This window comes from Zonotrichia leucophrys, chromosome 4 (genome assembly GCF_028769735.1).
Source record: "Zonotrichia leucophrys gambelii isolate GWCS_2022_RI chromosome 4, RI_Zleu_2.0, whole genome shotgun sequence".
Lineage (NCBI taxonomy): Eukaryota > Metazoa > Chordata > Aves > Passeriformes > Passerellidae > Zonotrichia > Zonotrichia leucophrys.
The window spans coordinates 13,782,634-13,805,225 of record NC_088173.1 but is presented as its reverse complement, the minus strand read 5'-3'; the positions used below and the strand labels follow the sequence as shown (position 1 = coordinate 13,805,225).

General features: G+C 44.5%; 1 protein-coding gene across 1 annotated transcript in view; it reads right to left on the bottom strand.

The window, feature by feature from the left end:
• Window positions 1–10,591: 10,591 nt before the first annotated feature.
• The window catches only part of ENPP6 (ectonucleotide pyrophosphatase/phosphodiesterase 6), a 31,013-nt gene continuing 19,012 nt past the window's right edge, over window positions 10,592–22,592 (bottom strand). The window contains exons 4-8 of the mRNA XM_064710555.1: window positions 20,613–20,754; window positions 19,544–19,723; window positions 17,091–17,228; window positions 14,101–14,224; window positions 10,592–13,314 (exon numbers count right to left, since the gene is read on the bottom strand). Coding sequence (XP_064566625.1) covers window positions 13,091–13,314; window positions 14,101–14,224; window positions 17,091–17,228; window positions 19,544–19,723; window positions 20,613–20,754 — 808 coding nt within the window. The 3' untranslated portion in view covers window positions 10,592–13,090. The remainder of the gene's footprint in view (window positions 13,315–14,100; window positions 14,225–17,090; window positions 17,229–19,543; window positions 19,724–20,612; window positions 20,755–22,592) is intronic.

The following is a 22,592-nucleotide window of genomic DNA, read 5'->3' as shown; positions in this document are numbered from 1 at the left end:
CCTGTCAGCACTTCCCTTCAGGCCATGCTGTTGCAATTTATAATTTTAAAAATGTTTAGGAATGTAAATATACCCCCATATTTTAGTCCTTTCTGTTCTTTTCCTCCTTTTGTCAGCTGCTCCTGGGTTTTTTTAAGAGACTATGTGCTATTCTGTCCAGCATCTCTGTGTCTCTGTGATTTGAGGGCTGAAAGAGAAGACACAAAACCCCTAACTGTACTGGAACACCAGGTCACATCTGTCTTCCTCAGGGCATCAAGCAAGGCCTCAGGTAAATGCTTAAAAAAGCAATCTATTCAGCTGTGCTTTGCCGAATGGATATGAAGAAAATGGCCTCAACTTACTAGCCTGTCCTAAACTGCAGGGAAGGAGCCCATGGCTCTGACTCCTGTTCACTGTAGCTGATACTTAAAAAGAAAAGGATTTTGAGCAGTCAGTGATGCTGGTGCTTTGATAATTGCCTGTTGTTTTGTGTGGAGATGGCTGAGCTTGCATTTATAAGCAACTTCCTTTCATGCCCATAGGTCCTCATGTTTAGCAAAGTATTTTTAGCCCAGCTGTCACAGAAGTGATGAATGAGGACAAGGAACGGGAAATCCCAAGTACTTTTTCTTAACATCTTTTTTCTTTTCTCTCATCCTAATAAGCACATAAAACCTAACCCTGTTCTGCCAGCTATGTGAAAGTAAGCAAAGACAGTAAATACATTTACCAACATGGCTGTGCATACACTGAAATAGTTATATATTTTGGTTGCTTGCTTGCTTAGGGAAACCTGAAGCCTTTTGTTTTGAGTTCTCAATCTCTTTCTTCTTGTCCCTGTGCTTGTTGCTGGTAAAATTAGGCCAGTGGCATTTTAAATACCAAAGAGGGTCACTCTGGCAGGAAGCTGCAAAGTAGCAGCTTCCAGTGTGTTCAGTAGTGTACCAGTAGTGAGAGGACAAGCAAGAGCCAGGGCCTCTCCTGTGGATATGGGCTTTCCTCATGCAGAGGCCAGAAGGTACACCAGCTCTGGCACTTGAGATGAAGCAGGGCTGTGCTCCAGCAAGGGCTGTCCTGGGTGCCCACACACTCTGTGACTGTGCTGTGGCTCCAGTTGCAGTCTCAGCACAGGTGGGCTGCACCATTGCTGATGAAACTTCTGTGCCAGAGGATGCACATCAGGAGCACAGCCACAGCACTACAGCCTTTTTGGGTCCTGTTAGCTGGGTTTTGGAAAATGAGGACCTAAGTAATTAACTTAACAGGGCAGCTTGTGCACTGGAAGCGTTTGAATGCAAACCCCACCCATGACTCATGTACCTGGGTCTCCACATGCACACACTGAGCATGTGCCACTGGGCAGTGACTGCAAGCAGCCATCAGGGCTACAGACTTAAAGACTCAGAAGTGCAAACCTTTGGGGTAGGTGTGCCTTAGGCTTATGGGCAGTGACAGGGACAAGGACAGCAGAGAGGGACATTTGACTTGCTGGTTATGGCAGATGGTAGATGTCCCTGCCTCCACAGTGAGGTCTCCCCATTCCCTCTGCACCGCTGTTCCTTGCTCAGTAGCCTTGAACCAAATCCCCAGTCTCAGCTTCCTCCCTGAAGGGCTGTGGGGCCCCAGGCCCTTGCTGCCACTCACCCCCCTCATTAATTAAAATTAATTAATGCTGAGGGAGAGGCTCTTCTCTGTCCAGTTTAGTGCAAGCCTCTGGCTTGGGCCCAAGGTGAAGCTTTCAGAGCAGTCCTATTGTACATCCACCTGCTGCAGTTTAATGTGCTTCTTTGTGACACAAGCTGATGGTGACTTTAAGATACTTGTAACTGGTCCAGCTGTAAAACTCACCTAAAGCATGACCCTGGCACAGCTCACTAAAACAGTAACCACCTGGGTTTTTTCCCCTCTTCTTTTTTAACCTGGACAAAGCAATATGTTTTTTTTTCTTTTCTTCTAAAGGAGTGCTGAAAATTCCCAAGGCACTCTGTGTTGAGGCAGAGGTCAGATGAAGTCTGTGGCACAAGACTGGGCAGGCAGGAGGAGAGGGGCAGGAACTATTTTGTCCATCATGATGCAAGTGCACAAGGCCACCCTGGTGACTAGCCTGAGGAACAGAGGGGCCAAGTCCACAGAGGGACCCCAGCTGGAGCCCTCTCCACTTGCCTTGCCTGGTGGGTGAGGAAGACACCTCCAGCCCATGAAGTAGAAAGGGAAACCTAAAAAGCTCCTCAGCTCTATTGTTCTGCTGTCCCATGGCTCCCGTGCCTGGCAGGCTGGCAGCTCCCCAGAGCCTTTCCAGCATCATGGACTGTGTCCCATCTAGTCTAGATGGGACTAGTGTCCCATCTTTTCCCCAATTACTTCTTACTTACAAGGAAAGTTATTCTATTGTGTAACCACAGTGCTTTATTTGTAAGTAGGTGCCAGTGGACCCCGGAGATTTATTATTAATTCACGATGAAGAAACTCAGGAGTCCTCACACCTAAGGCAGGAAATATATTTATTGCTCCTCCTTAAAGTTAGACCCCTTTGCCCTTATGGTTTTATTGTTATCTATAACCCAATATCAAGAGACAATTACCTCTCATGCTTTGCTGTTAGGAGCAAACAAGTTTCACCAAATCATAGGGGAAAAAAAGGGAGAAACCCACTCATTTTTGCACACAGAAGTAAGGAAAAAAAATCCTGGAAAGCAAAAGCTTTACAGAATGACAAAGAGCTTTGAAAGGCTCCTTCACTGCATTTAAAACACTTGTTGGGAGATGGATTGACCTTTTTTGATCCAGAAACTAATGAAAGACTATTGCCTTAATATATTTAGACCATTGCAGTTTCAGAACTGTTTGTCTTTCTAAAAAGTAGTTGCTTGGGATGTTGTGGAAGAGGAAGCTGCCTTTTTTAACACTAGATTAGGAGCAGGTCGCCAGGTCCAGTCTGTTGAGACCACCAGGTTCTCAGGACAGAGAAAAGCAAGGGAGTTAGTCTCACCTGCCAGCCTCTTTTTTTCCCCCTCCCCTTTTTTTTGTTTTTCTTTCTTTCTTGGTAAAAATAATAGTATAATCTCTAGACTATATTGGCATGTACTATGTGAATTCTGTGTCTCCTGACTGCTGCCTTGTGCCATGGATAATGCAGTCAGGGGTGCAACTCTGGCATGGGTCTCCACGAACAGACGGGTCAGCAGGCAGAAGGAACCAGCTTCTGCCCAGATTTCTTCCAAATTGGGATCTCTGCAACTCAAGGGGAAGAGAAGGAGGGTGGATTCCTTATCTCCATAAGGAAGATGAAGGAATTGGAATATCAGGGCTTAAAATCCTGAGAGAGTTCACCAAATAAAGAGGAAAACTTGAGGACAGAGGAATGTGAGGATGTACTTCAGTAGCAGGGGATTCACAGTTAGGACCAGCAGCTGGAGAAGGAATATCAGTTCAAGACAGAAGAAAAAATTCTTTGCATTACTGGGAGGCTGGAGGATCCTGAACTCCCAAAAGCCAGCTGAGGTGGGGAACTACATGTGCCTGCCTTCATGGTTTATACAGACTTAAAATAAATAGGAACTGATACTGGAATGTTCTGAGGTGTCTGTGGTGGTACTGTAAGCACTGGTGTCCCTGAGTGATGCCCAGCTGGGGCCAGGAGATGGTGCAGCCACTGAGGGCAGCAGAGGTTGGCTTTCCTGGAGGTGCCCTGTTTGTAGGCGGAGTGGGGTCCTGGAAAAGCCCTGTGGGAAGGGATGGAGAGAGATCCTGGTAGGAGCCATCTGGCAGTCCTGCCATGCGGACTCCTCCTCTCTGCTGCTCAGGTGCAGTGGCCCTCCTCACTCCTGGTTAACTCCTGGCCTGAAGAACAACTTGCCACCCTTCACCCAGTAGGTAGGAACTAGGCACATCTTACAAACCTGGTGAGATATTCCCCTCTGCTCAGGCAAGCCTCTAAAACACAAGTCATAATTGCTTGTCTCAAGCTATCAGCCTCCCCCTTCTCATGTGTGCAGGAGGTTTCTGCTCATGAAAGTTTTGGTCACCCTCAAGGCACCCACATTTGTCTTAGAATAAAATCTCCCTTTTCCCCCCATTCTTATCATACATGCAATAGCTTGCTGTTCATTCCCTTGCAAGGCCTGCAAAGTGTCTCCAAACTTATTTTGTGCTCAAAAAACCATCTTCTCTCTCCAGCAGGTCTGTGGTGCATCCCAGATGTTTGCACGTGGCTGCAGTCACCAGTCACCACAGATTACAGGAGGAAAATGGATGAGCACCAAACAGTTTCTTCTCCTCTTGTCCCTTCTTGGAGGCTGGGAAGTTGTTTTGTTGGCTCTGTTTGCCATGCTGGTACATGAAACTTTTTAAACATCACTTGAAAGCTTCTCCATTTCTATCTGTGATTGCCAGGGGAAGTGGAAGGGGAATGCAGAACAGGTTCAGATCATTCTATAAGATTCATCTTATATCTTCTCTTTGTTTACCCACTGCCAGTTCCAAATTAGCCCATTACCATCCCTTCAAAGAGAGGAAAAGTGCTGGCAGAGATCATCTCCACCCTGTGGCTGCTGGTAGTGTGCTCAGTACAGCCTCAGGCTGTGTTCATGGCTCTCTCTGGTTGCAGCCTTTCTCCCACCCTTGCAGGATTTTTGGCAAAAAATTCCTGCTTTTTGAGGCTGGGTTTCTTCCTGGCCAGCTGAGGCCCTTGTCCCTGGCTGAGACCCTGGATGCTGAGCTTGTTATAAAATTTATTCAGTCTTAGGGTGTTTATGATATGAAAGCTGCTAGGCCAGAGAGGGTTTCTGTGCTGCGATGACTTCCTGTGCCCAGGTACTGAGGTGGATGGTACTTTCTCACAGTGAATCTGCCCTCCTGCCTTATTATTTGGCATTCTGTCTAGGATGGCACTGTTAGGACTGTCATGACCCACACTGGTGACAAGCAGCAAGTGTTGAAGGGGAACACAGAAAGAGAGCTCCTTTTACACAGAAAATTTCTATGCTTCACACTGTCAATACTGTGCTGGAAACAGGTCCAACAAAACAAGATTTTTTATTTTTTTTTTCAAGAGAGAAGAGAATACTCAGCTTCACAGAGCCAAGCAGGTGGCCGAGCAGCTCTTCACTAGGGAGATCTTTTTATTTATTACTAGTTGAGACTGGTAAGGACCTGTCTACTCTGCCCTTTATCAGCAGTCTCAAATAAAACGCTGTTAGCTCAGCATCCTAGAAGGATGCCAAAGCTTAACATTAACAGGAATACACCTTTCCTATGGACAAGGAGTGAAAAAAAACAACCAAAAAAGTAATGTATAATGATCTGTGCTGACAGCTTTTTCTGAGAAATAGTCCATAGATTCACAACAGGAAAGAGATTTTTATCAACAAACTACTTTAGAAGAACAGACTGATGGGACCAGTCCCCCAGCCTGCACTTTGGTAGAAGGTAAATTCTGTCCCAGTGATGCCTCACACACACTGGATGTGTGGAGAAAGGCAGAGTAGGAGTAGACGTGTGAGGAACAGCACTGAGCAATTGTGATGAAAATCTTGGGGACATCATTTTCCAAATGGAGTGAGGAGCTCTGGCTTGTACTGATACACAGTTTGTTTGCATGGCACTGTTTATAGTTTTGCTCACACTTCCTCAGTGGTACTCCTAATGGAATGTCCTTATAATCTGTCATGTGTCTGAATTATTTGCTGTATTTTCAATGGGACAAAGTACCATTTTCTTGACTGATTCAGAACAGTGAACACTGGAGACAATTAACTGACCAGAACAATGAAGCACTGTATGTGAAACTTGGCTGGATATTACCTGTTGGATTGGAGCACATTGAAGCTGATTTGGGAAAATCCACCCTTGACCTCATCCCTCGCCCTTTCCATCACAGGGTACCACAGACAATTTCAGATGTGCCTAGGCCATCTGCATCAGACATCCTTGAATGCTGCTGTCCCCTGGGCACCAGGGGAAACTGTGACACACAAAGCAGGAGCTCCTCTGGTTTTTGGGGTCCTTCAGTGAGGGGTTCATTTGAAGCCTGTCTCTGGCAGCTCTCCAGGCAATGGGGATATGTGGCTGTCACCCTTTGTGCATCCCACATGATGAGGCACGTCGCCTGCCGTGGAGCAACCCCCTGTGGAGAGCGGGTCCTGTTTCTATTGCCTCAGCTCCTACACCATTTATTCCTCCATCCTCTTCCTTTGTATTAATTTCCTGAGCTGCCCTAGCTGTCACATCTGCACAGTTACCAGCTGGTTTCCCATTTTTAATTGCCTTCAGAGGGCTTTTTCAAGAGCCACACCTGCTTTTGTGGGGGCCTTAATTTGTCACTGTCCAAACTGGAGCAGCAAGCATTTAAAATTCAGCCTCTATGAGCGTGTTGTATTTCTTCAAGTGCGTGATTAATTGCTAGGCCTTTACAGGCTGCACTCAGCTATTTCTGCTGAGTTTTTTTCTGCTGGAAAGCTCCCCACATTATGGATATTAAATATCTTCTTCTCTGTAGGACCTGGGTTTTTTCATCCCATTTGTTCTTGACAAAAGAAGTTGTATGAAACACAAAGAAAGCTCAGTGCCCTCACAATTTTATTCTGTTTAGAGGGGGGAAAATAGTTATTTTTCTTTGTCAGAAGTGTTCTTGTAAGGAATCACTTGAGATTAAGGCAGGAGGGGATGTTTCAGGATGTTTCACCCAGTCTCTGCAGCAGTGTAAGCAAGCAGTTTGTATAATCCAGCTCATAAACTGCTTGAATTCTACCGTAAAAAAAATTCAGCTTTTTTTTTTTTTTTGGTCTTCTTTCACAGCTGCTATTTGAAGACTACTACAAAATCTTAGTTTTTAAGACCAAAATTATTTCCTTGTTATAGCTGTTCTTGGAGAATCCCTCCATGGATGAGCAAGGGCTGCTGTCCCTGTCTCTTACAGAATTTACTCAGCTGAGATGGCGTCAGCAGGATTACCCCTCTTTCAGCCCTCACATTCTCATGGACAATGAATGAGCTGTAAGATGAGAACCACATTGGTGCCTACTATGGAAAGCAAGGGCACAAAGTCTTGCATGCCAAAGCTCCGCCAGTATGGAGTGCATGGAAGAAGTATCAAGGGAGAGTGCAATTTACAGGTGGATGGATGGATGGATGGATGGATGGATGGATGGATGGATGGATGGATGGATGGATGGATGGATGGATGGATACATTGGGAGGCAAATAAACCCTTCCAAAAAAAAAAATCTTTAATTTGTCAGAGCCTCCTTCTGCCCAGGGATCATGGAGAGGGTGTGAGGCACCTCTCGGAAATCAGAAGCAGGCTCCTGCTGAGTCCCTTGGTATGGTCCTGTCCTTTCAGGGCTGAAGTTAACCTGAACAGGGGGTACAGTGAATGTCAATGCACTGCTTGTTTCAGTGTTGTAGGATGGGCAGCACCTGGGATTGCTGAAGGAAGGTCAAAACTGCCTCTAATGGACACATGGCCTGCTTATGTAGATTTATGTGGAGCCTTTGCCTGGAGGCAGCCCAGTGAGAGCAGCAGGCTGAGGGAGTGTTCAGTGGAGATTGTGGATGATCCCCTGCAAGCCTGACCTGCACTCCAAAGACTTTGCAACAGCTGATGCCACCCCAGCCTCCCTTTTTCTGTCTGGCAAGGAAGAAATGACAGTCCCCAGCCAATTTGGTGGCTTAATTAATATTTGTTGAACAATGTGTCTAAGAGATGAGTAATGTTTTAGTGTATTATTAATTTCTTGGGAAAAACAGAGGGCTGCTCAAGAGCTGTCAATGCCCACTCTGGCAGCCACAGAAGTTTGGTTGGTCGTGTTCTCAGCAGAGAATGCTGACATTCTGGGGCTGGCTGGCTCCCTGCAACCCCTTGGTGAGGGACAGAGGAACATCCTCTATGCTTGCACTGGTGTCCCTTGCTCCTGAAGACAGATACAATCCTGATACTAAAATGCCTCATTTGCTGCGACCAAGGGAGGATCAAAATCAACTACCTGGAGCTCAGCTAAGCCCTGATATGTGCTGGTGTGGAAAGTGAGCACTGAATTTCCCCCACCTCAGCCCATTCTTCCATTTCTTTGCTACCTGTGACTGTTCTAGTCGGAGTTCCCCTGTGCTGACAAAAGCTCAGAGTTCGCAGTGTGTGGGACATCTGACCCAAGGATTCTGTGTTCGAGCCAAGCTTCAAGTGGACACAAGTAGCAGAGCAACAGGTGAGTCACTCCCGCTGCTCCCCTCCCCTCCTGCTTTTATGTGCTTTGTTCCCCACCAGTGGGATCAGACTACAATGACAACAAAGGCAGCTTGAGACGCAGCCCAAGTCCTGAGAGTGGGGATTACATCCAGCTGGTTCCTCTCTTGGATCATTTAGGGCCATGTACACACGAAGGTCTTGTTCTGCCCACTCATCTCCCGTGCAAGCAGGAGCAGGGGGGAAGCCAGCTCAGAGTGCTACATGGAGGCAGCAGGTTTGGGTGAGGAGGAATGGGCCCAGCACAAAGGGTACCGGGAGAGTTAAAAGGGAGAAGGAGGAAAAGCTGCGGCGAGAGACGCAGACGGAAGGAGAGTCCCAGTCCCTCCGCCCCTCACCAAGGCCCGGACACGCCGGTCCCACGGCGCGGTTTGCGGCAGCGCCGCCAGGGGGCGCGGCCGGGCCGGGCTCCGCGGCTCCTCCCGCCCGCCCGCCCTCCCTCAGGGCCGCGGCCTCGGCCCCGCCTGGCGGGCGGGAAATGGGCGGTAGAGAGGGACAGGCGTGGGGGGAAATGTGTGTCCCGTTCTGGGCTCCTCGGTACGTGAGAGACGTGGAGCTCCTGGAGCCGGTGCAGCGAAGGGCAGCAGACCCGCGGCAGCCGTGGTGCGGTGCTGCGGCTGCACAAGGCGTTCCGCATGTCGGACAGACAGACACCCGGCTGGGTGGGACAGGGCAGGGCAGGGCAGGGCAGGGCAGGCCGCCGGGCCACTCACAGTGGTTTCCTGATGGAACTAGGCTGGCAGGGCTGAACTGGTGTAATTGATACGGCTTTGGGACAACCTTATACTGGTTCTTAAGTCCATATAAATTTCCATGTATTTGAAATACCAGAATAATCCATGCAGTCCATATAATCCATGCAGTCCATCTCTATGAAGCTTGAGAATTAATGTTTTCAGTCAACTATAATTCTGAAATGTTCTTATTTTTGAACCTTGCCTTAACTTAGATTTGTTTCAATACTTACACACACACAAAAAAAGGTTTTCTGTGTATGTGACAGTTGTCTTTTAAAACAGCTGTTAAAGACTTATGCTAAAATGCAGGGTTTCACACCTTCCTCCTCATTAGGCCATGTTTTCTTTAAAAATTCCAGTTGGATTTGCTGCTACCTGCCCTCTCTGCTACAGCCCTACAGGGAAAAGAAGGCGAGGAAATGTTACATGGAGTTTTCCAACACTTCTCACTTCCCAGTGGCCAGAGCTCGTTTGGTCTGCACCTCCCTGGGGGTGTATGGGCTAACATCTGACAGATGCCTCCGCACCAAGCCTGGCAGAGTTCAGGAAGCATTTGGACAATACTCTTGGACACAGGGTGTGATTCTTGGGGATGGTCCTGTGAAGGGCCAGGAGTTGGACTTGATGATCCTTGCGGGTTCCTTCCAAGTCAGAATACTCTGTGATTTTGTGATGTATTGTGATGTATTAGTTAGGAGACAAGGAAGATGACCAGCACTGCAAAACCCTCTCATTCACCCCTTATTTGCAAAGTCTCTGTACTTGTGAAGGGTACAGTCTGGTGTCTGGGCCAATGGAAAGTGTCTCCATGGTGCTGCAGTCTGTGCAGGCAATGCAGGCTGCATCCAGAGGGATGCTGGAGGGCTCACCCGCTGAGCCTTAGCCAGCCAGGCCACTTGCATGGCCACCAAGGTCATTGGTAAAAAGGACTCATCTTATTAAGCTGTGAAAATGCCATTTTTGGCACTGTTATGGGGAGCTGACAGACTTATTCCTGTGCAGGTTGTCCCTCAGCACCTCCCTTTCCTGAGGATCCATGTTCATGGAACATGAGGGGAGCATCTCTGGCAGACCTTGGCAGTGCTCCTGGTTCAGAGGAAGTCCTGCTGGGAATTAAAGGACTTGTTGGCATACCTGCACTGGTCCTCCTCCATCGTCCCCTCGCTGCTGTGTGGTCAGTTAATACAAGGAAAAGGAGATAAATTCTACTGAGTAGGCTTGGAGACTTGTTTCTGTTAAATTAGTCTCTTTCACGGACATTGTCAGTTTGTCGAGCTTAGAGTGGAGTAGGGCCCCCTTGTCCTTGAGGCCTCTAGGGTTGGTTTTTGAGGTCTTGTTGACATTTGCACCATCTCCCACGGGGAAAGGGGAGCTCTGGACAGCCTGAGCCTAACGCACCCTCATACCAAGGACAATGGTCTTAATTTCTGTGCAAGCAGCTGATGTGATGGTGACACAGGAGCCTTAGAGAAGTGGGTCTGGAGAGTCCATCCCGGGCTCACCTCTCTTCTTCGAAATGCAAAATGTCTTGTCATGTCCATTGCCTAGCGGGGATGATGTGTTCCTGAATGGATGTTCAAAAGGTTAAATAATGAAATACATCTGGAAAAAAGGACAGCATATGCCAGCTACATCATCTCATGTGATGCATTTAATGTCCTTAATTTACATGCTGACAACTTTGCCATTTCTAAACAATGTTATCATTCGTCTTTCTGATAATTAATCAGCACAAGCTTCAAACACTGTTTATCACACTTTGATGCAGCAATTAGACAAGAAAGGCAAAGTGTTGAAGGGAAGGTTTTGGGCTATTTTTTTCTTCAAAAATCTTACAGTATTTACAAAGAAGTGCTTTTTCTAACACCATTTTTAGAATTATTCACTCATTCACAATCATTGTATAAAAACATCATTCAGAAATAGGTTTTAAAATACACCCACCTCCATTGCATAGTATACAGAAAAATAGGCAAGAGTTAAGACACTTGATTTTTGAATGAGAACGTGAATTGATTCAGAGGTATGACATTTCTGAGGAAGAAAGATGCAATTTCCAAAAAATAATGAGCTGTAGTTCTCCTGAAGCTAGCGAGCTTCTTGAAGATCTGCCATCAAATTTTGCTTTTACAGACCAAGTATCTTTTACCATACACACAATGCTTGCATTAAAGTCAAACAAATCATATTGCAATTGGATTTACCCTTCAGTATTTGCGTGTGGACCCTGACAAAAATGAGTTATACAAAGTACTCACAAGGATCAGTGTTGGTTTCATGTGTCATGGCCCATCCATGGAACAACTCAAGGGATCCAATTTGTTATTTTCAGTTTCTGTTTGTATAACTGAGGAGCTGAATGTACCCTTATACCTTTAGAAACATTTCTTCTGTAAGAAGACCGTGGCTTCTGCTCTCTGGTAAGACTTAAAATGGCACATTGTGGAGGGGTTAGCAGGCACTGATGGCATCTTAACCTGATGATTTTCAGAGAAAACTTGGTAATTTAGTTATCTTGTATGCTGACTTAATTTTTTCTTTTTTTTTCTTTTTTTTTTTTTCTTTAAAAATGTGCTCCAGTGATTTCATTGAGCCTGGTCCATTAAAGAGCAACAGGGAACTCTGAACAATAGGTGCTTGTTTTACAGCTACTGCAAATGCTTCGAAAGCACTAAATTGCCTTTTATACTCAACAGTCTAATAACAAAGCCTGATTTTTTCCATTTTTCTCCCAACTGATTTGATGGTTCAGTTGAACTTTAATAACACATTACATAAATCTTTACAGCTATTACAGAAGTCTTTTGTCAAGTTTAATTTGGTGTTTGTTTTTTCCCCCCCAGTGTAATCATTCACCCTTAAATGCACTGTAGCACACATACTGGGATCGTGCTTGTCCCTGGATCCAGAAGAGTTGTGAGTCCTAGAGGTTTGTTTTACATGGGGAGGGACCTCAGTCCTTCCAAAGGCAGTTGTTGCTGAAAGCTCCTGGTTCAGAGGTATATCAGATAAAGCGCTGTGCACTCCCAAAGGCACCTCTGGCAACAACTCTATCCTCTCCTGCTGTTTAATTTAACTTTGTTGTTACAACTTTGCTTGTGCTTGATGGCCCGTGGTGGAAAAAATCACCTGGATTAGCTGGGAGGGTGGGAGATCTATCAGTGTAGACCTCTCTCTCTGCTGCAGAATAAAGGGAATTGTGCTGATCACCAGGCAGAGGTGCAGAGAGCAAAAGCTGATAGAAAAGCAGTAAATGTTGAAAAAACTTCAGAAATGCAATTGAGTATAGAACATGATCAGGTGATATTATCTTCACCAGGAAAAGCAGAGAGGCTGTTAAATGCCAGCCTTCCTCATCCTATGTTTTCCTGACCCTTGTGTGTCCAGATGTCTATTCATTTTCCCACTGGCTTTGAAGTGGAGGATTTCTGTCACTTTCTTCTTTCCCAGCCTTTCCCTCTGCTGTGGTCTGTGAGGAAAGCCTGGCCCTGGAAGTGGGCAGAGCCAGGACTTGTGTTGGTGAAAATAAAGAAGGAAAGGCTGAGAGAAGCAGGATGCTCCCCTGCTGACCCACCTCTCTCAGCATTATGGTCCCTCAGCAAAGCTCTTGCCTTTTTAAAGACTGTGTCTGTATAGACAGGGCTTGGCTGGTGCTGTAAGGAGAAGATGGGACTCGGCTGCTGCTGGAGCTGGAGATGAAGGATGAACCAGGACGATCCCAGCTACACACAGAGAGGTTGTCTCCACTCCTGAACTTCTCAGTATGGCCAACCAGAGTGAGCTCCTCAGTGAAAGATGCTGGGGTGAGATGTGTTTGATGCTCAGAGATCCCCACGTGCACCCACCAGAAAACTTTGTGGACACCCAGCCAGGATTGTGCCCTCACTGGCAGTGCTGTAAATCTAGGTGAGTGACACCATTGTCCCTGGCTGTGTTTGGAGCAGCACAAAACCTGGCTTCATGTTAAAACCATTGTAAATGCAGGATGGGTCAGATTCATGCCTGGTGGAGCACAATGGAGGAGTGGGGGACAGCCCTCTATTAATGAAGCTATTATTCAAATGAAGAACTTTAAAAAAACAAAGAGAGAAGGATGGAGTTGCTGGTGACACTGAGTGACATTGTTCAGGGATCACAGTAAGGAGATGTGCCTGGAGAGCAGGGAGAGCAGAGCGAGTGCCAGGGCACAGCTGCTGCGCGGGGGGAGCGGTGCCAAGGGGGCTGTGTTTCGGAGCATGCACTCCACCCTGGACCAGGAGCCATTGTTGGGCAGTGGCTGTACTCCTGCCAGGCTGCACATGATGTTGTAAACATCCACAGATCGGATGGGAGGCGCGCGGTAGTTGGATCGGAAATCTGCAGGCAAAAGAGAGGAGTTGGCATCAGGCAACCCTGGAATGTGGGGTGCTGGGAGGCAAGGGCTCCTTTGCCTTTCTTGGGACTTACCCACCAGGCTGGGATGTGGCATGCTATACAATTTAGAGCATAGCTCAGCAAAAACGTTAATTTAAACAATTTTATTCATTATTATTACTCCTAGGCCAATTTTATTATAAAAACTAAAGAAAGCTCTGAAGTTTTAAGTACAGGAGTTACTTTACTGCATGTGCTTGATAGACATAATAGCCTGACATAATTGTATTGCACATTCTGCTTTCACTGGCGCAATACAATTAGCCTGGTGATCTGCCCTGTTTAAAGGGCCAGATGAAGTAGAAACCAGGAGTTATGTGTCTGCCCATCAGACACATGGGTGAGCTATGCTGCAACCTTCCCAAAGAAAGTGCCCTGCTGTAGCCAAGTCTGAATTCCCCGACAAAAGCAGGATTCATGTGTTTCAAACAGAATTGAAAATTTAGGCCAAAATTTAGGAAAACATGGCAAAGATTTAGTAACTGCCGTGGGACATCAGAGAGAGGCTGACTAAATCCCTTCATATCTCTCTGCCCTGTTTCTTCAGCTATAAAATAGATGCAGTGCAACAACCCCTCCATTGTGAGGAAATCCTGCCATCTATTTGTAATTTCTGGGTGTCACAGAGTGCTGCATCAGGGTCCTGATGTGCCAGGGGCTGCAGGGCTGCAGGGGTGAGGGCCATGGGGCTGCAGGGGAAGTGGGACACCAGGGATGGTGGCACAGTACCTGGGCCATATGCGAGGAAGAAGCCTCTCATGTCCATGAGCTCGTTGTCGTAGCCATGCCAGCCATTCTGCCACGCCTCCTTCCTCCCCGTCCCGTTCTCCCAGTAGGGCAGCTTGTCCCTGCTCTGGGTGACAACAGCAGAGCATGGTTAGTGCCTGCCTGTGAGCTGTGCTGGGCACTGTGGGGTGCCATGTTGTGTCTCCATGTGCTGTACCACCCCTTCAGGCCCCACACTGTGCTGTCACCTGCACAGGAGCTCATGCCCAGGAGGGGTGACCCCTCCTGACAGGCTTTGCTGTCTCAGTGAGTAATCACCTCCCCCTCCACAGGGAGGGGAGGACAACTCATGTAGATTTCTGCCACAAGCACGAAGTACCACAGTCATATGTGACTTGTGTAAGGAAGGTGCTTTCACTCTCCCCATACCTGCAGCACTGCTCTCCCACCCAGCACCATGCACTTCTGTGGGTTTGCTGGGGTGTTGCTCTGCCCCACATGCCATTGACACCTTAAAAAAATAAGTATTTTTTTTCTCCATTTGACTATTCAGCCTAATAATACAAATATTCCCCCTACTTGATATTTTCTAATCATTATTTCTTCTCCCCACTTGTTTCTGTATGAAAGCAATGAGGTTTTTTCCAGGGAACACTGGTTCTGACCTGAGACAGTCCCACTCTCTGTGGCCTGTGCTCTGTTTTATTTCCTTGCTCAGTGGATCTATGCTTTATTAATTTATCATTATAAATCTTGTTCTTCCTAGCCCATACTGCACTTAAGATGTACTCTTAAATTCCTTCCTTACTTTCTCCTGCTTTGTATCAATAGCTTTTTACCTTCAACAGTGCCATATCTGTCAGAGCAGCAGTCCCTAGGGGCTGATCAAATGCTGGACCAACCTGTCCATGAGTTTCTCCTGTCCCGTGCTCCTTAGGGATAGCAGCAGACAGATGTGGCACTCCACATCACCCCAAAACTGTGGCAGGAATTTCACTTAAACAAAGAACATCAACTGACAGTTCATCAGACCCATGGCACTAATTTCTCTGATAATTACAGAGAAGGAGCTGCACAGTCCTCTGGAGTGTCCAGGTCTAGCCTTCTCACTCAGGTATAGAAGGACAGAAGATGCCCACAAGAGTTTCCCACATTCCCACTTTGGGCAAGTGCTGCAGCCCCTGCAGATGGTGAAGCAGATTAAGTGAGGACCCCTTTCCTTTTATAAACATTTATTTTGTCTGATTTTTATCTTCTTAAGAAAGAAAATTGAGTGTGCAATGTCTAAAGGATGGGGACCACTCACTCATGTGAAAGGAACAATGGCATATGAGCAGATCAGCTTTGATACAGCATGAAATCCCTCCTCATCCTGATTTAACCAAAAACATAGATGGACTTCAGTTCCTATGCTCCGTGATGAGGGAAACAACTTTCCAGATACACCCCCTTTGTCTCTTTCAAAAACCCCCACCATCAACAGAATCCCCTTTTTCAAACAGCTTTTAGCTATCCACTAGCTAACAGAGAGTTAAAAAGCCCTGGAGCATGACAGGGAAGAGCTGCACATCCTCTCTTCACTGGTTTGGGCAGGAAGTATAATAAAAGGCACATTAATTTCTTTAAAAATATGACAGGAAACTTTCATTTTCATATCCCATTCACAGATAATGAAAATGTACTGAAGAGAAGGAAAATCTGACAGCATTAATGAGAGGACATTCTTGAAAATCAGAAACAATGGGAAGGAATGGGCAGAGAGACAGAAATAATTATCATAGCAGCAGTGTTTGCTGCACTGTTATTAAGGTTTGTCAGACTTCCAATGATTTTTAAAGTGCTTTTTTATTTTCTACAGACTATGTAAAAATGTTCGATTTTGAACTTTTGTGCGAGAGAGTTTAGTTGTATTTTTTAAAAATAATTTTGGAGAAAATGTTTCAGATTCCTACTTTACCTGTCTAAATCTTAACTCTGGCTTTTTATACTTTTTTTAATCAGAAGTGTGGTACTCATCCAGCTGTATTCAAAAGCCATCAGTTTTTTTTAGAGGTGCATTTTTATTAAGCTGTAGGAACTATTATGCTAAATTCATGTTGGCTAGTGAGAAACGTTGTAGTGTGGACTGAGCAAAGCTTGGTGAGCAGTAGCTCTGAAGGCCATGAAAGGTGCTGAGCTGAGTTACAATCACCTACAAGACAACAAAGTGCACTGACTATGCTGGGACACAAAAGAAACCCAGGACTCCGTGGTTCTGTTGCCAACTTACTGAATTCATGCATGGCCTTGGGCAAATCACTTAATACATTGCTCAGTTTACCTCCTTAAAAATACACAGTTGTCTCACCCTCTGAGCTGTGCTGAGCTGCAGTTAGTATCTGTAATGTGGACGTGCTCAGTGGTGACACAAGGACAAAGTAACAACAACAATTCATAGTAAAAAAATAAGTTAGTATGAAAAATCTCTTCATGTTTGTGTTCTCTGCTTAACAAGTTCCCAGGTTTTCAGTGTGTGCATGGGAATCTCTGAGGAGTAAATCTCCAGTCTGACCCTTTTGAGACTGGTGGGCTTGGGAGAAATGGGGCATTTTTTAGGACAGTCTGATGGGAGGAAAGCCAGGCAGAAGGAAAAATTGCCACAAGGTACTGCTGAATGGAGCATAATAAGGAGGAGGAGGATAATAAGGACTTGAAATGGTAACACTCTTTTTGTCTGAAATGAAAGTAGATGGCAATGGGGGAGAAAAAGAGTAAAGCAACAAAATTGGAATGCAAAATACAAGAACTACTGCTTTATGACAACAGAGAAAAAAGAGGTACCTTGACTATTTAACTGGTTCCTCTAGGATAGCTGCAATACATTTAAGTTCTTTTAAGCACACAGCAGAATTTGACATTAGTTTTGTAGTTAGCCCATTGACTTTAACTCAATGATCTGTAATATATTGCACCTTTCCACACTCCTGTCTAAGTATTTTGCTTCTATACTTTACCTCTACTATGAACCATCCTTCTTCAGCCACGAGAGTTAGTGGAGACACAAATTTTCCTTTTTTGTAGAAAAACCTGTTTGGAATATCCTGTATGTTATAAACATCCATGTGTTCCACAGCTTTCAGTTTTTGATATATCTGCAAAACAAATGAATGTTAGAACACGATCTGGCTGTAAAATCATAAATACACTAATGGGTACATGGAAACACCTGGATTTGCAGAATGGCTAATCCTCTGTAATGGCTAATCCTCAGCACATTCACACCAGGACTTTGCCTGTCCAAAGATCATGGCTGGACAAAACCTGCCTGTGTGGTTTAGGGGATTCTAAAAACTTGCATCATAAACACATAGGAATGCATGAATTCATGTATTGTGTGTATTTATAATACACATGTTCACAAATTTGTACATGTGAGTGTACATGTATACATTTGTACCATGAGTGTACAAATGTATACATGTGAGTGTTACCTGCAGAAACAGACCAGGAGAAACCACACCTGTGGAGACAGGAGGCAGTGAGTGAAGTGGTGAGACACTCAAAGGCACCATGTGGACTGTGGACAGGCATGGAAAAGAGATATCATCTTTTCTGTCTGCCACTCATTCCCTCTTTGTGCTCTTGAGTGGAGAATGAATGTCACCTCACCTGTGTTTCTGCACTCACCCACTCAATCACTATCAAGGGATTGATAGTGCTCAGTTATCTGCTGCGTTAGTTATCTGATGTGAGATTAATTAGCCAAAGCCTGCAGCTTTGAATCTGCACAATGCCATACAAGTGGTTTATTAATATTAATTATACTGTCTGGAATATAATCACACAAATGTCATTACACCACAAATTATTCAGAAAATAGATTTTAAATGCCTGGAAAAGATGTTCATATGCCAAAGAGAAGGCAGATATTGGAGCCTCTAGACTCTATATTATTCTTTAATAAGTTAAATATAAATAATCTTCAGGAATAAATAGCTCAGTTCTTCAAAGAATGAAAGGTTCTTCACTAGCCTTTCAGCTAAGTCACTCTGGTGTGTATATGTGTGCCAGATATGTGCACTGATGTGCAGTGACCATAAGGATATTACCAGGGTGTGATGGCACAATTTCTCCCACCATGACCAGGGCTAGAGAGTGGTCACCAGTACTGGTGCTTTGAAATGGGGTAATTCTTAGAGATGATAACCACTATGTTATAATATACTCCAACTCATAAACATAGCTCTTTAAAATTCATTAGAAATAGAGAATCTAGCTATTGGGAAACTGAAAATCAACTTCATTTTGCTTAAAAAACATCCCTCCAGTAAGAAATCCTAAAAAGAAATAAAAGAAGGAAACAAAACAATAGTATAAGGCATTGTACTTTATTCTCCTTAGGAATATTTGGGTGTTTAACGAGAGAGAAGGATGTGCTGAAGAGCTTTGTTGGATGAAACCCTATGGCTGTGTGAAGTTGCAACTTGCCCTTGTTTGAAGGTCTGGCCTACAAAACCAGGGAGTTCTGGGTTAAGCACATCAATGCTGTGATCCCCTGTGATGCACTTGAGAGTGAATTGCTCATGCATGCCTCTAAGACAACTTTCAGTTCTGGCACTAATTTGAAATGTTCACAATATCACAGACACACAATTCCTAAAGAGATTGGGTGCAAAGATCAGCAAATATTCTCTTTTAAAAATTGCACAGGCTACAATATACTGTAACTGGATGAAATATAATGTAGAAACCAAAATTATTTGCCTGGGGAACAACTTGCCCATTTTGTACATCCACTCATCTATATTCTGAGAACAGCAGTAATGACTCCTCATGCATTGGTTTTGGGTTAAACTATAATGCATTTGTCTATTAGTTAGAGAAATTACATTTTAATTCTTTTCAAGTGATTTTCAAATCTTTTCTCTATTGTTTTAATTTATCCCTCAAAACCCTGAAGTTCTAGCATTGAGCTTTTATGGTTGACTCAATCCAACATGCTTCATCAAAAATTCCTCCAAGGACAATATTGCAATTCTGGTCTAATGGAGTTGGTTCTTCAGTGGAAGTTTACTGGAATATAAATGCCTGAACCTGCTTCAGATGATTTGAACATCCTAGCTGCTAGAGTGTCAATAAATTGACTAATATATATAAAATCCTAAAAGCGCATTTTGAAGTAAAATCTTTTAGCTATTTATCAGAAGCAATAAGGGTGGGGTTTAAAAGCATGTGTCCTTGCCATGTAACAGTGCAAGTTCATGCTTTTTAATTTGCCTGGTGTTACTTTCCTTTGGAAACCAGCATCACAAGGATGTCACAGGATCCAAGTCTGACTCCTGATAAGAGTTGATTTTTGCACACATCTCTGAGAGCAGTATTTGGATGTTAAGAGAAAACAGAAGACACAATTGGCATAAAAACTGAGAAAACACAAAACTGAGGTGAACAACTAGGCTGTACTCACCTCTGCATGCTTGTCTGGAGCTGGCCAGAGGCTCACAACAGGACCTCGGTCTTTCATTTGTATGGTGTCACTCATATTGATATAGTTTTTCAGCTCAATCACTTTATCTGCCCAAGAGATGTCTGTCATCCCATGATCAGAGAAGAGGAGGACGTTGATATCATTCTGAAGGCCTTTGCTCTGTGAGGAAAGTGTATGACACTTTTAGGGCCATGTAAGAGCCTGGCACTGTCTGTGCCTGCTGGAAAATGTAAATCACCTTTTGACCTCCACTGTTTCTGTGGAAGTTAACCAGAAGGATCATATCCATCAATGTCCTGCAATGTGCTTTGCCACCACCCATAATGGTGGATACCCACTTTTACTTGCTGCTCTGGAAGAGTCTGACAAGTTAGCACCAGAGTTTTTCCTAAACAAGTCCACATAGCAATTTTGCCATGATACCACTTGTGGAAGGGGTGTTTCTCTCTTTCCCTCCCAAACATGAGCACTTGGCATTAGAGCTTTTAATATTTAGTGAAATTGAAGATGCATATTCCTCTCTTCACTGAAACACATAAAAACTCCAACATGCATTTATCATTGTCAGAAATATTCATAGAATTGCTATTTACCCAAAAGATTTTCTCACTGCAAAATCATTTCAATAATGCTTTTTCTAAAACCAAGTTTAAAGTACAGAGTTCTGAATGCTGTCATAAAAGCTGCTATAGAAGTTAATAGTCTGATTCCACAAACCTTAGGAAACACAGTTTTGATTTCTTCACCTACAATGAAGTCCAGCTGGAAACACAAGTCATAAACAGAGCAACGTGTATATTGGTTTGTGGCTTCCTGTGGCAACTGGTATAAATCCACCAGGAGGGTTATAATGCCATCAATGAAACTAATAATCAGGGTAATGGTGCCTTGACTTCCACATGAACTCAGTAGCCTTTTTCTCAGGAAAGAAAAATTTGCAGCCACTGCATTCAGTTACAGGTGTTAAACAGGCTCTGGGCAGTGCCACAAGGACCAGTTTAAAAGCCTCCAAAGGCTCCCAGGAGCTGGGTTTATGGAAGCCACTCACCTTGATGAGTGAGATCATGTTGCTCAAGGCTTTGTCCACTTCCTTCAAAGCGTTCTTGCGCTGCTGGGACGAAGGGCCGTAGTGGTGGCCTTCCACGTCGATGCGCTCGTAGTACACTGCAGCCATCTCGGCGCTGTTGTTGCTGGGGGTGGGACAGAGGGCAAGGAGTGAAGGGCTGACAAGCATGGAGACCTCCTGGCTGCTGGCACTGTTGTCTTCACAAGCATGTAGAGCCACAAACCCCCGTTTTCTGCTTGCACCCTGTGCTGTCCTACCACCTATTGCACTGCTGGGCTCATTATTCACACCCAGAGTCTCCTGAGTTTGCCTGAGACTCCCATCAGAGGCAGCAGGTGGAAACTGCCATGTGCAGGCTGGCCTGGCAGTCCTCTACTAACCTATTTGAATCAGGAAAGAAGCTTTCCCTTTAAGAACAAAGAAATTCTGATTTCTGTGCTGAATGCCCCTATTAAAAGGATTATGGGAATTACCAGTCAAATGTGCTTTAATTAAAGTTTGGCACTTCTGGCTTTCTACTGTGTGAGGTCTTCCAAACCACAGAGGTCAACTCAGGATGTGCTCTGCCTTACAAAATACCAAGCAGTATGAACTGGGATGAGATTTTAAGAGGGGGTTTTATTCAGGAACATGAGCAAGGGAAACAAAGGTAATCTCAGAATTGCACAAGTTTAGCTGATCACACCTTTCTGTATTGATTGCTGTCAGCCTCATTAGTGGGGATAGCACACACATCAGTGCTTAATTTCATTTTCATGACCACTTTACTGTTCTCTGTAAATCTCCCTGAGAGAAATTGTGTGGATAAAATCACAAACCTATACTCCTGAACCCAAACCCAGTCTTTTTGTGCTGTACTTAATATATGGCAGAGCATGCCATCCCTATTACATGCTCTCATCCATATTAAGATCTCTACAGAAAGACTTGTTAGTCCAGCATGTCTGATTAAAGACACCTGGGTAGTCTGGTGTAATTAGTGGGACAGAAGAGGCAAAATCAGAGATGAGGGATTGAGTGAATGAATTAGAGCCTGTCATTTGCATTTTTCAGTTTGTAGAAGGCTCAGAGGAGCAGTCCTGCGAGAAGCTGAAGATGTCTGCTGGGGTGGGAATTTCTCCACGGCTGGCCCTGCAGAACAGTGCTGTTCCTCACTCTTCAAGGTTTTAAAATAATTTAAATGAAGCAATGCTTCCCTCCCCCCAGTTTCATTTTAAGCATTACTTTCCATCTGTATTAGGCATAAATTATTTTTTAAAATTTGACCCTGTAATTTCTCTGTTGCATACACAGTCATTGAACCTATTGAATTAGTTCTCTTCTGCTGCAGTACCTGTGTTATAAGCTACTTAAACTAATTTATGTCTTCTCACCTATAAGTAAATTATCATTTTGACCAAGAGAGAAGCTAAGAAAGAGATTTATTGCATAAAGCAAGTGATCTCATTTAGGCTGTGGTGAGATTTCTCCATGAGGGCTCAGTGCTGTAAGGAAGAATATTTAATTACTTCAATGGGACAAGCTCCAGTAATGCAGCATGCTTAGGAGTTTGCAGGATTTGGTACAGCATGTCTGGGGCTTGACTTTGTTTCAATTTTTGCCTGTTTTTCTATGGAAAAAAAGGGTTTTTCTAAGTTTTTTAAGAAAACCCTTATCATGGCTTACATGGGAGAAGTATTCTGTCTTCAGACAGAAGTATTCTGTTAGTCCTGTCTTCTTCCATCACCAGTAACTTTCCAAATAAATGACGTAGAAAAGAATGCTGAAGAAAGTTGGACAGCATTGATGGCAACACCAAAAAGTATTTTATATTCTACCAGCATGCTTTGCAAGTACAATGCAGACCTCATGGCACCTCCCCAGGCAGGTAGGTAGATTACAACAACCCATAAGTTACAGTTGTTGAAAAGATTCAAGGGAGGTTTTAGTTTCACTTGTCAAAAACAGATGCTTGACTTTGTT